The sequence below is a fragment of the Achroia grisella genome, unplaced genomic scaffold (assembly GCF_030625045.1).
Source record: "Achroia grisella isolate CSIRO2021 unplaced genomic scaffold, CSIRO_AGI_Agris_v1 utg1920, whole genome shotgun sequence".
Taxonomy (NCBI): Eukaryota; Metazoa; Arthropoda; class Insecta; order Lepidoptera; family Pyralidae; genus Achroia; species Achroia grisella.
The window spans coordinates 2,919,921-2,937,854 of record NW_026712695.1 but is presented as its reverse complement, the minus strand read 5'-3'; the positions used below and the strand labels follow the sequence as shown (position 1 = coordinate 2,937,854).

General features: G+C 29.7%; 1 protein-coding gene across 1 annotated transcript in view; it reads right to left on the bottom strand.

Moving 5' to 3' along the window:
• Nucleotides 1-17,934, bottom strand: part of LOC131841735 (N-acetylmuramoyl-L-alanine amidase domain-containing protein SAOUHSC_02979-like) — a 45,110-nt gene that overhangs the window by 14,301 nt on the left and 12,875 nt on the right. Inside the window, exons 2-3 of the mRNA XM_059190054.1 lie at nt 8,902-9,181; nt 4,944-4,976 (exon numbers count right to left, since the gene is read on the bottom strand). Coding sequence (XP_059046037.1) covers nt 4,944-4,976; nt 8,902-8,997 — 129 coding nt within the window. The 5' untranslated portion in view covers nt 8,998-9,181. The remainder of the gene's footprint in view (nt 1-4,943; nt 4,977-8,901; nt 9,182-17,934) is intronic.

Here is a 17,934-nt window from a genome sequence, read left to right as displayed (position 1 = left end):
GCAATAAAATTAAAAAGTTCAAACCAATAAGCTTATCGTCACTAATGAATAAAAGTTTATTTGTCTGACTAAAAAAATGCTCAAACAAATACATTTAGACTATTAAGACTATTAGAGTATTTTTTCATTAAAAGAATAAAATATTTCAACAATTAAATTTATTAGAGACGATCGACGTTTTTATAGTTAATGTCTCTATTCTTTTGAATATTTTCTTTAGTTACGATTGAAATCTTATCAACATATCATTCAATGATTGATTGTTATATCAATCGTTGAATGATATGAAGAATTCTTTAATACAACTTTATTACTAGTAACAATGTTACTAATGACAAATTATTTAAGTATAAGACAACTGTCGTAGTTAACTATGGCTTTATAACATAAAACTAAATTATACATTGTAAGTCAGAATTAATTCACTTACGGTAAGACGTCACACAAAAAGCTCCCACAAGAGTCACATCTTCTTGTGTTGTAATTAATGCACAAGTACTTAATAGTTTCTTGTTAGTATAATTAGATAAAGAGAGAAGTCTCACTCGACACTAGACGTCTTCATTCATTTAAAACTTTAACATTATGCATATAATGTTATTCATAATGCGTATAATACCAAAAAGAGTTAAGCAGAGGTGGTTTTGATTATGTCAACAACTACGATGAATGTTTGGCATCCGGGCACCCACTTTTTATGGCGCATAAATAACCAAAGTGTAAAATGGCAGTGTAATTCATAGTTGGTTTAAATTGGTTGATAATATTTAATCAAATGTTAGGAATAATAAAGTTAATTTGTTAATAATTTATTTATGCGTCTGTTATGCTTGAATAATTGTCACTGGCAGCATGGGCAGTGTTCCTTTTATATTGATATTTTGATATTCTTCTTATTATCGGTAATTTTGTGAAGATGATGAGATAATATTATAAAAAGGTTCTAAGGTATTTTGTTTATAGAAATAGAATAAAGATTAATTTTATTCAAATAAACTATTATGTTTCTAAAAATAAACTAATATAAAGTGCTTATAATATAAGCACTTTTCAATAGTTTATTTTTAGAAACATTTCTTCTTACATAATAATTATGAAATTCGGCTTTGCTCCATAGATCTTGGAATGAAGAAGGACTTTTAACCCCGTCAATTATGGTCATGTGTATGATGCATTCGCATCGCATTCACATTCGTCAAGAAACAAATTCGAAAACTGAAAATATAATTTGGACTTTGCGTATCGATCATGCGACCTCGCAATTTATTTTATATAAGCTTTTTACCTATTTTCAACTTTACATTTAGGCTTACTCAGTTTCTTAGGAACTACCGCTTTGGTGAATACAATATATAACATTTATTACTATACTTAATTATTTAATATTTCAATTTACTGTTTCAAAGTGATAATTGGGTATCATACAACCAAATCGCGCTAATACACAAACACAGTGATGTGCGATAGGATAAATCTTGTAATTCCATTGTATAGGGAGCTTTGTGAATTCACCAAGATAATTAGAGCCATTCTTCCTCCTCTTGACAAAGTAATAAAGATAAAAGCAGGGATAGATAGTGAACTATCGAGGTTCAAGCATGATTGGGCAGTTATAACTAAGTAAGGTTGATATGCGGGACACGTAAGCCGCGTGACTCCGCGACGCACGTGCGTCGCTTGCACGATCCACCTCCTATCTACTTGAATCCTACGCTATGCTCAATTTATCCTACTTATTTCGGGACATTCTCTGTACGTTTATCACTTTGTACTTTGTAAGCAATGTCGAGCATTAGAAATAAAAACTAATGGATTCCAAGAAATTCGATATTCATGAACTTTGAAATTTTTAAACAATTTGTTTTACGAGACAATTTCTTTGTCGTGGTAATATGATATAAAATATTTGAGCAAAGCTAAACGCCACAAATTGTTTCAATGCCAAGTTGTTTTATATTTTAGTATTTTTTTTCAATTATAACTTTTAAAAATTTTTTGTTACTCAATGAAGGAAGATAATAGTTTTTGCATGATAGAGTAGTAACAAACATCCTTCCATACTCACAAACTTTCGCGTTTATAATATTAGATTACATTATCTGTGATATAAGTAAGATATGGTCATATGCTATGTAAGAAACAAATCATAAGTGTACATACCAAGTATCTTAATAATTGAGATGATCTTGAAGAGTATGTATATGTACATGGATTTAAATTTCATAACAAATACATAATTTATACATTATAACCTATATTTATCGTAGTTAATATAATAGGTACAGTATAAAAAACTAACTAGACTACCGCGATTTAAAAAAGTAATACAAGCGGTAAAATTTTTAGAAGTTTTTTAGCTGCCTCAAATCTAAACTCTGTATGAATTAAAACAATTTAGAAAGTCTTTACAAAAACAGAATTGTATGTTTTTATATCAATCGAACCATCTCTTGGTGATTGTCAAGCGTAAAGCATACTTCACGCAGCAACAAACAGCAAAGCATTGTCGAGCGCGCAATCTCTAGATAATGGCACCAGCTTTGCACCCTCTTCAACACTAGTCACTGGTCTACAGTTAATCTTACTGTAATATATTACTAGATAAATTTATATTGTTATACTAAGTAAACTTCTAATTCTATTTACTTTTAACGTAAATAGACTCGCCTTGACTTCACCTAGGTACGGTATATATGTTGCAGAAGACTGCTCGCACATTACCTTAACTGTGGTAAAAAGGAAAGTTTAGGAACACCTTGGGGTTTTTAGCCGGTAAAAATCTGGCAGTAAATTAAATATTTTTTTGTAAATTATTGCCTTGAAAATGTTACGTGAAGAAAAAGCCTCACTGTATTTCCTTACAACTTTACAATAAGGAAAATGAAATTCTTAATATTTTTTTACTACTGGTACAGTTTGCGACAAAAACGTTAAGAAAACCTTAAACAATGAAGCTTTCGCAATAGACGCTTTTGTATGTAAGTGTTATTGTGCTAGTCACGTGGTATTTATAAAAGCGTTTTTAAATTGTTTGTTGCCATAGAGAAGTACATAATACATTAGTTATTTTTTTATATACATATATTTGTAATTGCAAACAGCTTTCGGCTCACCTAATGGTAAGTGTTTTTTAAGTGTAGAGAGTTTTTTTTCCACATTTTCTCCTTTTATGTATACATTTAAGCACTCAGACACACGTAACTGGTGTAACGCCCGTATACCACTCATTTATTGCAATTCCGAAGGACTGAGATACAATGCCTCATATACTATAATTGCACTACATTTATTTACATTTATACATGTATACTAAATACTACATTTATATTACATTATTTCAACCCGCAACCGAAACAATTAAAAAGTAGAGACTAAAGTACCACCCACTGAGACAGTACTCGGTAAGTACAACATATTCACATACATATATGTAAACACTAAGACATTGATTGATTACATACATATTGCTTGGTACTTTTACGACTTTATAGGAACTTAAATTTACTTTCTGTACTTCATTAAATACTTAAAAACAATTGAAAGGTATATTAATTAAATTAATTTAAATACAACTTATGAATAATGTATCTAAGCGTTTATATATTTTTTTTATTTATAATCCTTTATTGCACTAATATTAAAAGCAGATATATTAAAAAATATAACAATACATTAAATAAAGAAGAAGGTACAGAAGGCGGTTTTATCGCTAACGTAATCTCTTACAAACAATGTTAGGAAAGAGAGTACCTATTAATAAAATTAAAATAGACGGCATATGTATATAAGTATGAGGAAATAAATTAACAAAATTAAAACAAAAAACATATACACTTATGTAAATAAATAAAATTAATTATGTATATAAGGTTTCCAGTTTTGTTAAGGATCGTAAACAAAACGGTTCAGTAACAAAAAATAATAATGGATTGTACGTATTCGACTTATTTGTGACAACCGTACACAATACTCGTAATGATACCCGAAAAAGGTTTTGATGTCTACTGAGGGATCTCTTGATTATGAAGAGCCTTTCACCAGATTATAGAAATATTTATGGACAAAAATCATAATGACTCGCTTTGCTTGCTTGCTTTATTACTACGGTTTGCAAGCTTTTTTTATTTTATTTTTTTATCTTTAAAAAATTCTTTGATGAAAACCTGTGAAAATTTAAAAAAAAACATAATACTAATTTTAATATTTCAAGATTTTCATTGATACACTAACATGGTTATTTTAATAAGTAGTAAGTAATTATAGTTATAAAATGTTTGTTCTTAACTTGTTACTCATATACATGTAATTGCATGAAAATATATACAATGTATAGGTATACCTACTGAAACAATGACTAGATTTTGATTTTAATAGCGTCTACAATACAAACTACATTGATAATGGTCTTATTGACGTTCTTTGCCAGAAGTATGAGTTAAAAACAATTCACATATTGGTAATTATATTTCATATTGTTCCTTATATTTATGCGTTCATTGAATCATATACTAATAAAAGAATTTGCAATAGTTCTTCGCTACAGAAATGATGAACGTACATAATTTCACACACACACACTTGAGTTTACCACAAAATCTCTGTAATAGGTAATAGATAGGGTTAAAACCTCACTCATTACATCATCATAATAGTGATTTGTACACCCAATGAATTTAATAGGAATATAGCATTGAAAGGTATAATATTGTAGATTTACGAGAGTTTATAAACGTTTCATATTTAAATATAATATTTCATGTTTTATAAATCGAGTTTTTAACCAAGCATTACGAATCTAATTACCGAAGAGTACAAAATAAAATTAGTTATGTGTGCATTAAAACTAAAGCAAATTTAATAAAGAACACACTCTGTTGTTAGTACGAAAAGTGATTGATTATTGTTTGGTGAACAAACACAATTTGACACACAATCTTACTCACATTATGGAATTGCTGAATAGAATCGCTGTAGCGCTGCTGAAAGAAAATGAAGTGTGTAACAATAAATTATACTGTTATTTTAAACTTACATATAAAATTACGAATTATAGCCAAGACTTTAAGTCGGTCAGTTTAAGTATTAAAAATGAATCGAAATTAATATTTTCTAGAGAATAATTTTAAGGTATACCGCATACAACTTCAAAGTATACCCTATCTAATACTTCAAAACAATCATTAAAATCGGATCACAGTGTAAAAAGTTATCTGGACGACATCAGTATATATGCATTGTCACTACTTTTTATACTCTATAAAAATATATACTTTGATTAAATTTTGATAAAAATACTTGAAAGAGTCATGATATTATCTCATATAAGCGATAGTTATTTATAGTTAGATAATGTCAATACGAATAAATTATATTACATAAAGAATAAGAAAATCTAGTTTCTATTTTTAACTACTCTACACCGTAAAATTTATTATATAGGTAAAAATACGCTTGACGCTTGAAAAATTAAGCCATATTTTATGAAATATTCATTTGAACGATAGTTGATGATATTACGCGATATATACGCCAATAGTTTAATTATACAAATTTAAATATATTTTTAGAGTTTGATGTTCCTATCAAAATCTAAAAATATATTTAATATGAAGGTAATAATATTACATTTATGTAGCTATTTTCAAAATACGCGTACACAGACATGGAAGTCCAATAGTTTCGCTAACAATTAAACAACTTCCTTGTAGGTACCATTGTTTGAACCAATTTGCACTTGTTAGGATTCCATTTAATTATCTAGTTCTATGGTATCAAGTAATTGCTTTAAACGATATTAAAATTAAGATGATTGTAATACATTCAAATTATATTTTCATTTCATAATTTAAGCTATCTTCTAGAACCTACGTTATTATTTAGCAGACACTTGGCTATGTCTGAAATCTAAAAATGATGAATGATCAATTCTTTCATCTTACTTTAAAAAGAAAGATGTTAGATGTGTCAATTGTATTTTTGTATGGATAATTAAAATAATAACAATGTCATAAGTATGTTGTAAAGGTCTAAAAATAGAGAACCTATTGATTTTAATTTCATAATAAATTCTTCATCTAGCAATTTTTTCGCCTATTCTTCATCACTTTTAATAATAACACAGATAACATAATTAATAATAATAATAATATTCCTGGAAATTTCATACAACGCCATCTAGTCCCAAGCTAAGGCAAGGTATTAGACAACTGATATACATCTTAGATACATTTTTTTATAAATACATACATAGTATAATATGGGGAAGAGGATCGTAAGTTATGTGGACATAATGATTCCATTTCTAGTATTGTACTATGTGACCTGCACGCGGTTCCCTGGCCACCAACCTGATAATTTTTTGGTGAAATTATGACTAACTGAGCTGACTTGCTCATGCAAAATAATTAAACGGCGTTATGAAGAATTGAACTATTTGATCATTATTTCGTATTTTTTTTACCTGTATTACTAGTATTCCCAAAATAGTTTTCTGTTATTTTCATTCAATAAGAGACATAAAAACATAATTTATTTGTTCAAACATAGGACATTCTTTCAATTACAGATTATTTCAATTACGGAAATGAAATTTCCGTAGTACGGAAATCCATATTATGAGACTACCAGATGCATTAACTTTATATCCAAAAGTCGCAATTCTACAAATATCAGACAAAAATAAATAGCTTCCGATTTTGCTAAAATGTTTGATAATAAAATAATTAATAGATTTATTCGATCGCCGCCTGATTAGGCTGCTGATTTGTGAATGCAAAAATCAACTCGGTTAGTTTATGGCAAATCGCGCCTTCAGAAAATATGATAAGACAGATATTACGATAGGATAACAACTACGAAAATTTACAAAAAATGATACAGCGTTAAGTAGCAATAGTTATTATTTCATAAAAAAAATTACTACTAGGAGGTCGATTCTCAGGTATTTATAAGTAGTATTTGATAATATAATGTTTTTTTTTTTAAATATAATTTTCCACAGACATATTCGTCCGTGCCTTTTTTAATTTACTTTAATATTATTATATTTCTTTAATTTCCACTTTTGTACAACTTCAGCCCAAATGTTACAATTTGCCTAACAGTGGCACCGAGGCAGACCTTACCCGCCTGGCCCAGAACCACCGCTGGCCGGCCGGGTGAGTTGACAACATGCAGTGTCACCTATCTTTATTAAGAGCCAGTTACATTTACCAATATGCATATACAATTATATAAATCTTACACTATGGTTATAATATTTTAATATAAGAAGGTTTCTTCGCGTTTTTATCAAAATTATAGGGCTCTATTTTGTTTCGTATATTTCAGAATTGAAATTTATTTGTTTTTATTCTTTGTAACTCCTGTATTTTTTTAAATATATCTGTATTTTCTATCTCTATTTTCACCGATACTATTGGAATGAATTAATCATACATAATAATAAACATACTATTGAAAAATCCGTTGTTAAAATGTGTTTTGTATAACGTCAGTCAATAAATTTACTTGTGTAATTTGTAATCTATGGAATCCATCAGTCTTCCATGTGTTTGACATTTATGCCAAAAATTACTTTAAAACATTTTGCATGATATATATAAATCAAGTGAAATACAAATAAATATTGAACGCACGCAAAATAAATTCATGAATATCTGCCTTATATTATTAAATTCACTAGAATTTCATCATTAAGATAGGCATAGTTCAGGCCGTTTCCAGAACTTCTATACGCTTATATACGAGTAGTTAGCATTTTTACTCTATCTTTAATATTATAAAATGATTTTGCTTGTCAAACTTTAGTCACGTATAGTTCGTTCAAAATGTGTATTATACGAGCTTTCAATGATATCTCATTCATCTGGTTGATGTGAATGAATATACCAGAGGATCGTTCCCCTGCATACAATGGCAGGTATTGAGTAGAGTGCGATGCTGCAACCAGGCGATTGCAAAGCGGTACGTAAGTGTAACGTGCCTAGGTATATTCTAAAGGAGCGACAGTTCCGCTGCTAAAAGTCACCGTGTGCAGAGGCTCTGTAATTAATTTACGTGCGATGAATACACAAGTATTCACGTTCTTACTTCGTAACTCACCTAACAGCTACACAGCTCGAAAATAGAAGTTGTAACCCAATTACTATGGTTTGCTGAACGAATTAGAAAGAAACTCGTACCTACGTTTGAGTTGTGCCTTTGTAGTGAGGCCTGGATAGTTGCTCGTGTATAGTTTATATTTGTTCAATATTTAGTTACATAACTAACACATGATCATTAGAAAGCACAGACAGACTCACACATCACTAAAATAATTTACTTTACAACCATGAATATTCTACGTGAAAGATTTATTTGCTCGTCAAAGAATCGTTATACAGAAATAATAGGTACCTACGTGATAGAAATAACACTCTCTAAAATAGCACTCTCTAGAATATAATTTAAGTACTACGTTCTTCGATTTACTATCAACTAAATATACTTTACCTTCGGAATTTACGTTTACATTAGACGCCTTATATAACTGGAGTGAACCAGGAGTTATGTGTGAGATTGTAAAAACCCTTATATAACGATTATAGTATTTGTTTCTCTCTGTCTACTATGTGATCTGGATATACTCACTTCAATACAAAATTATTTTTTATTTCTGTTCAGTGAAACATTCTGCACAAATATCAAATTTCGATTTCCTTTCACTTCTTATATTATTTGTATTTTTATTAATAATATTTTATTGTATCTTTTTACAAAATACATAATCAATTAGACTACCACATTTGTTTACCTATACTTTTAAAAGGCTTCTCAATAAATCTACAAAATATATACATTTTATTTTCATCTCCGTTTAGAATTTATATTTGTACATTAAAAATATTTACACATACGTACCCTTGATATTCTGAGAGGTTGATTGTGATCGGCACCTCCATGCATGCGGAAACCCCACGGCGCGCCACCACTAAGTTCTACTTCCCTGGCCGTCATCGCCGCCTCCTCACTCCATCGCCACTCCCGAGTACAATATTCACAACTCGACTATCACAACAATCTCGTTCATGTATTTCGAAGTGATTGACATTTCATTTAAAGCTTAGTTTTGAAGATTGCGGTCATTTTATATCACAGTTTTCAGATTGTTTGCCTTAGAAGGATATGTCTTGGTTGTAATCTGAAACAAATAAATAAATAATTAGCCATTTGATATATCTCTCTATAATATCATACAACGTATACGTTAGTAGTTAGGATATTACGTAATACGTATTATTTTAGAGGACACTTTCTTTCTACGAAAGAAAAAGAAAACCAAAACCTGAAATCTTACATCAATCCACCTGACCAGCAAGATAACAATTGGCAAATACATATGAGTAGGTACATATAGCTATTACGCTACACTAAATAAAATGTGGAATATTCAAATATACAAAATTAAAATTAGCATTTGTTACAATTTGTAGGCCCGAGTTTAGGATTGGACGATATGTATTATATTAAGGATCAATACTGATAGGCAACTTACTATGCATAAACTGGACGCAATTCCTCAATTAGATAGAGAACACTAATTATAGTTAACGATGCTAATAATTTTCCATAGGAACACAGGCGGCCACTTATATCGATGAAGTGCAGAAATTCTATTGCGTCATGGTGAGGCTAAATATTCCAAAGTTCAGATATGAACATGTTACTCATTGGATGGTAATGTGTTACGTTTTGTGATTAGGATATATCTAATTGCCAATAGTTAATACATAAATATATTAATTATTATCTACCTACCACCACAAAATTTTTCTTTTTCACCAGCTTATTATCATCCATCATTAAAAATGCCTAAGTCCTTGATCTTCATAAAAAAGAAGCAAACACGGATGCTAGCTGACCCTTTCCGTTAATTCTCATAACTAAAATTGCTTAAAAATAGGTGAATATATCTTATTTGTAGTATTTTTTATAAGTATTACTTTGAATTAAATTCCACTTTATTACTATAACGACTAAAATATAATAATCTATTCGTTTTTATAATTTTAAATTTGATTTGTATGTTATCTCATATCTGTAGTACCAGCGAAGTTCAGAAGTATTTTTTGTGATTGAAAGGGTAGGATTGTGAATTGATAATGAAATAGAAAGAAAAGTTTTGAATTTTTATGCTTTCACTTTGTTTCCTGTAATCTATCTCCGAGGTTTTTATATTCATTCGATTCCTTCATGATCTGTGTACACAAAAAAGTTGAAATATTTATTGTTGACTGTAAATTTATTACCTATAATTATAATAGACTATAGGCTAGTATGTAAATAGCTATTTTTATCAAAATTCTTATTCATTCATTATTACCCGTGAGTATCATATGCGTAAGCCGAATTATATCAAAATATGAAAAATAATGTAACAATGCCTTGCTACATGTATTTTTCATTAGTATAATATTGGTGAGAATTAAGTTACAAACAAAGGCTTGGGTGGTACGTTCAAATATAACTTTATTGATAGTCCCCGCATTCATTTAAATGTCTCATAAACTCGCGAAGTTAAGACACATAAATAACTCATAAGTACCTATATTTGGAGGATCATAAAAACGTATTTCGTACACGTTATTTCTATATTGGTATGTATATAAATTCTGTCATGATTTCATTAAAATTGCAATTTCACTCTACAAACCTAAGTATTCATTTAAACAAAATAACAAATCAATTATTTTAATCATTACATAGTATAAAACAAAGTCGCTGTCGCTGTCTATCCGTCCCTATGTATGCTTAAATCTTTAAAACTACGCAACGGATTTTGAAGCGGTTTTTAACAGATAGAGTGATTCAAGAGGAAGGTTTATGGAAGCCGGGGCGAGTAGCTAGTAGCTAATAATATATAAATGTTATTTTAACACATATTCCAATTACTATGACATTGGTCTTATGTAAAATTACGATATTAAATTACATTAATAATATATATTTTTTTTTAGTTTCTTTTTGTTACTGGAATGGTAATTAAACTGACGGCACTCCCAATGGTAAGTGGTAATCGTTGACTACATACATGAACAGCGTCATGTAAAGTCCTTATGTAGACTTATGACGCCCATAGTACTTCTCAAGGTATCCGTATATATTACCATATATTACCAAGATTTAAAATACCTATTAAGAATATTGTTACTTTGTCCAAATGTTATTTTATTTATTAAAAAATCATAAATCTGTTGATTTTTCTGAGAGAATAAACTCCTACATATATATGTAAACTCAGAGTAAAAATTTTAATAATATATTATCTCTTTATTAGGAATTGAAATACTAAAGGAGTATATAAAAATAACTCATGTATATTACAACGTTTTGTTTTATTTTTAATGGAGTTAACGCAGGATAAACAGGGAAATATGCCTAAAATTATAGTATAAGTTTCAAATATAAAAATTCCCTTTCCAGAGGTGAACTGCAATAAGTCGTGCGTAAGCATCCTCCAACCCACTCATTTCTGTCGCCAGACCGACTCACTTTGCAAGCTGTGTTCCCGTTTGAGATATAAGAGTGAAATTATTCCTGGAAAATAGCAATGAATAAGATGTAATAAGAGTGATCATACACTTGAGCGGTGGTAACATTTTTGCCATTTCTGTACTAGTACATATATGTATATGTAGATGTAAGAATCTTATAGAATAGAATTTTATTGTCCACACAATTCTTAATTTTCTTAACTATTAAGTCTAAATAAACTAATCCTGTCGATAACGGCCTCAATTAGATATATAAATATAAAATTATACAACTACCGAGTTAAAATAATGATCTAAAGACTTCAAGAAGACGAATATATTGCATATTGAAATAATAAGCAGATGAACTCCTCTTGTAAGCTAAAATACTTCCTAGTACATAACAACTCGCTTCGGCATTATTTATTTATGACTACATTTTCTCACAATTTATTGTGTCAGGAGAATAATATCGGGCGAGAACTTATTTCTCAGAGCATAGGAGAAGCAGGTGCATCATAAATAGAGCTCACGTTACCTAGTAACAACGAGGTCAGTAGGTACATAACTACATACAACGGAATTATTTCTGTGTATGATGTCGACTCACATTAGATGTGAAGGCCGGGAGTGTATTATTGACTCATTTTTTAATTTGCACTGTATACGCAATTCAGTAATAGGTTATAAAGATAGATACAAGATAACCTTTAATATCTATCAGCATTTTTCTCTACTGACATTGCTTTTAATTTTCAGTGCCATACATTACGTGAGATGTAAATATCCACAAAATTATTACTGTGTGATACCACCAATAAGATAATATTACAGTGATTCAAAACTTTGAAATGTACTTTAAATGTACGAATAGAAAAAATATTTATTGTATACTGAACTTTCAGTGAAATTTTACCTTATTTTATGCAGATACTGGTATTAGCACATAGCAATAAGTAAATTAGTAAATTATACACTATAAGATCGATATATGTTTAAAATTGTCATAGTAAGTATATATACATGTATCATATTGATCAGAACTTATCCATAAAATTATCCAATTTTCCGAACTGCAAAATCTTAATTGTACCTATATTTTTCTATACTGTTAATGCAATAGGTACCTGAGCAATAACTATCTAGTTTTTAATATGCAATTTTTATGTAGAATAAATAATATATAAGTAATTAAATAGTTAGAAACAAAGATCATAACTCCTCTGAGGGAGGATTCATTAAATGAATGTTTTTATATCACAATATGTATAAAACAATATTCAAAGCACATCCTGTCAGTAGATATGTTTTTGGTAAATCTATTTACTAACTTTAGTACAAAACACAAATAATTCACTGTGGATGTTACGAAACCTACAAACATTTGGGTTCCCACAAACTAATCTGACTTTTAGAACTGGTATTTCTCCCGAACTTATTTTCTAACCCAGGACGTACATATAGGTAAATTACAAATATAATTGTATATGACAACTAGGTATATTTTTTTATAGACAAATAATTTTTGTTATATACAAACATATAGTTTAGTGTAAACACGGGCATATAACAATAAGCCCTATTAGTAGTATGTATTATTAGGATAACAAAGAAGTTTTACGTCTTGGTAGTTAAGTTAATTAATCATACTTCCCAATACAAATGATTGCATCGTGCGAAGAATCGAAGCCGCATCCTCGGTAGTAAAGCGGTCTGCTAAACCGCTAGATCACCGAGGCCGATCAAATAAGGTATGTCTGTCAATTAATAAATAAAAAAACTAATAGATATTGTTGCTTTATCGTTTTGCAGTCAAAAATGACACCAAATTCATTTGACAAGTGATAAGAGGCAGCGAATGAGCAATCGTCAATATACATGGCGGTGGGGTCGATAGGAAGTGTACGACTTGCGAGTGACATCTGAATCAGTCTCTCCCAAGCGTGTCATGTCACTTACAATGTCTTTCTATTTCTCCGGTATATTCACAAATAGAATCTACTGTTATTAAAAACTTTTTAAATGCGATTTTTTCTATCAAACATCTAGGTAGATTTTTTCACTGAATATTATCGTAAATACATCTACCTAAATGGTCTAAATCCACTTAACGGATTTATGCTTTATGTATTATTATACATGAATTAAATAATATTTAAAAAAATAATTTATCCAGTGGACATTAAATCCCAGAAAATATTTTCGTATTATTCCCATTCCCATATTGGTATTCCCAAACATATTCATACATAATATGAATAGGTTTTGGAAAACGCTCCTGAAGCTTATCAAAAGCCTAACTTGAGTAACTAAAAGGCGACATCGTTATGTAAAGAAAGACTCGCTTATAAACGAAATCTTGAATGTCAAGTAAACATTTCGTTTATAAGCGTCCCTGTAGAGTTACCAGGCAACAGAATTTTTCAGACATGTCAGGAATATTAGTGACCAAATATAGTAGTTTTATTATTTATTTTTTATAACTAAAAAAATATACACACAATATAACATTCATGGATGAAATAAATTGAGTATGAATATGACAAAGTGTAAAAAATAATTGATATCGTAGTTTTTTTTACTATCAAACTAAACATCAGGATATTTAGTTTGATAGTGGTGAGTGAGAAACATTATTAAGCTACTTCAGCACTTGGTCTAGTAACACTAGTCTCCAAGGCAACGTGTTTGTAAATCCAAGCGAGACACATGAAACGCTTGTTTACAAACCTGTCTCGAGCATAAAATTTTACGAGATCTGAGAAAAAATCTCTGCTTCCAAGATATTCATAGGTAGGCATCCAATTTCCTAGTCCAAATATCTCGGCATACCATTCACATAGACTAACAATGTACACAACAACATTTATAGGTGCGCATAAATGGTCCAAGATAAACAAAGTCTATGCAATTTGCAATTATTTATTTAGAAATCAATTAAAAATTGGTTATTTTTGTAGTTCATTATTTTCAGCTTACGAATGGCTATAAAGTTAACTAGTTGATATCATTATGACACTAGAGCAGCTATGTAAAACCATTGTTATAATGATGCTTTACGTTTTACATAAGTACTCTCTGCCTCGGCTGTAATGTAAATATTTAGAGTAAATCGATGAAAATAAACATGTAATAATTAATATTTTCTAAATACGAAATACATTTCTTTAATTTTTATTAAATTGTCTTAGTATAATTTATATATACATAAATATTTGTAGCATGTACAAAATTTCAACCAGTGTATCAAGAGCATCTAAAAACCAAGAAAACAAAATTTATTTTAATTACCTTTAGTACATGTTTTGTAAACATAATATGGAAGGAAACCAAAAATTGATTATAAATCAATAAATAGTATATAAAACGGGCTTAGTGGTCAAGTATTTTAACACCTTCCGAATACGCACTCGATTCCACGCACTGTACAAACGTTTGTATTCATAAGTACTATTCTTTATATTATATGATTGCCTAGGTATTTTTTATAATATGTACACAAACAAATGTATTTAAGAATTTCTATTAGTTATTAGTACATATAGTACTAGAATGTCGTTGTATGAATTGTCCTTGATTATTATTTTAATATTTATAATACTTTTTATTGCACTTTGTAAGTATTTCAATTAGTTATGATTCAAAATTTGCTGTCCAGTGATTGATAGATACCTACCTACATTATCCGTGACGTAAATGGATAGACCCACGTCAAGCTAAGTGTAAGTACAAAGACATTGGGTAGCTTTTAATAACAAACACAAACTGACTCCGCACACATTTGAATAATAATCAAAAGATAAACATAACTAGGAATGTGTAGCTGTGGTCGGTATCAATCAACATACTCGCAGTTAGACAAAGATGGTATTTGAAAGTACTAGTTTAAGTTTTACATCACTGTATATATATATATATGAAAATGAAACAGGAATGAGTGGTAGATGTATGAGTACAACTTCTATGGAACTATTTGCAGCAAATGATATCAACGATAATAGAGCAACATAATTATTTGAATGAATCTTTTCCTATATTACGATACACTTATTATTTGTTATTGATTGTGTTTCCTTAGTGTGATAAATAGGTATCTCTATGGTTCAGTAAAAGAAGATAATATACTGTGCCGAACTCAACTAAAGGGACAAAGGCATAAGGCAATGACAATAGGGCCATCGTCCATCAAAACTATCCTGATCTATGAGTACACATGTCTTTATTTTATTAATTTTAATAACATCTTAACCTTTCATATCTATAATATATTGTAAGAGTTACTTAGTTTAATGTCTCTTACTTTGATAAAATTATAGTAGAACCCTTGTTTAGAGAAACTATTCTATTTGGAAAATCAATTCTCGATATCTTCTTTCGATTGGTAATGTGATATGACATGTCGTCAGTCATCTTATCAGTCATAACAAACTAAGAAATTTAAAATTAGCACGAATATGGCAGTAGACATGGCCGTTAGTCCCTATTACTAAATATACCCCCAAATATTTAAAAACAACTCACGGAGTAAGAAACAGGTAATTACTTCTCTTAGAGATGACGAGTAAAATTATATAATTACTAAGTACGGTTGTATACTGTACACAATTAAAACCAATAACGATAAATACGTAACAAACGCATAAAGTAAAATAATACAGCATAGCAACGGTTTAATACTTTTAATAGGGTATGTGTCGCGGTTCTTGTAATTAATTAAATTGACCCTTACCCTGAAATGGGAAAGTGCCCGAACAATGCGATAGAAGTATCTAGATTCAACTGTAATTCCAAGGAATAAGGCCCTTTTCGGTCGAGACCGTCCAAGAATTTTGTATTTTATTACTTCGAACGGCTCACCTAGTGATTTCCTAAAGGGTCTGCTGCGCTGTTAAGGGACTGGGTTTAGCCGTCCTCTCGTTGTTGGGAACAAGTTTATATTTAAGGTTATGAGAGTTGCCCCCTCTACGTTGATTTTACTCTGGTGTTAATTTTACGAGCGCAAACATTAATCGAAAGTTTGCAGCATAAGCAACTTTTTTATTTATTTTTTTGTTCAGTATTTTATTATTTTTTAAGACTTTATCGCAGTTACTATCAAGAATGTTTAGGTTACCTACTGACTCAAATACTTTTTAGGACTTTATTTTCAACACAATGTTAGCATTTATTTTAGTTTTTAAATGCAGATGAAGTTGCATTTTTTTTGCCACTTTCGCCTTTTATATTTTTAAATTCTTTAATAATCAAAATACTAAGGATCCAGTCATATGTCGAAAACAAATCATAAGTCAACAATGAAAATAGCGGTTAAAAATATACATGTCACTAAAAATCCATATAACTCTGTGTAAATACTTAATGATAAATCTGCGTAATTTTACTTCGAACTACATAGTTTTAATATTTTCCCAAAAATATTAATTCCAGAAATATATACCTATAGCACAAAGTAATATGCGTAATACATATATATATATATATATGTATTATAAACTGTATATATGTTTATTACTTAGTTTCATCAAGCAGCTCAAATTTATATTAATGTGAGTGTATCGAAATGGCGAAAACAGACCATATTTTATCTTAAAAATAGACAAAGTCGCAGGTGAGTATGCTAGTACATATATATTTCAACCTACTCGTAAAGCTATAGATTTTTTTGCTGATGTATCACAGTTTAATATAAATTTTCGACAGACAAAAGGGAGGACATGCCCATAGTATGTGGGTAAGTCAGCCGTCAGCTTGATTTATACGAATCGCCTTATTCGAAATCCCGATATTGCCACTACAATACTATAATGTACGTATACGGTTAGGTAACTGTCCTGGTTTTCAGTTGGCATTGTTTATGGCTGCGTATACTCCCTACGTGATACAGTTACGTAACTTTTGTATTAAGTTTTTTTTTTATGTACACATAGTTTCATGTTAATGAACTGAACTGAACGCTAGTTTCATTAAAGTATCTATCTATCTATCATTATCTATCTATGAATTGATGTTTAAAAAATATCGCAAACCCTTTGCAATACTATTTATGATATTTAGCATTTTTATTCAATGTAGTTAGCTAAACTGTTCTCTATATACTTACTTTCCATGACAAACCTCGTATCAAAATACTGAAAACAGTTACGCCCTACAGTATTCAGTTTAGCATCAAACTTAACAGGGAAAGTCCGTGCAGTTGCAATATCTAAAGACACTATTTGAAGTACCTGACCATAACAAAAGACCACGATACTGGGCAGAAGACAAGGACTAGTTAGACTAGTTAGGCTGTATATACAATTATACATGTATGACATTGGTATAGGGTATTTGAAGATAACACGCAAGTAGCAACTATAAGCATATTAGTACAATATGCATATAACACTATCTCTTGTATTTTATCCATATCCCACCTCTTTTT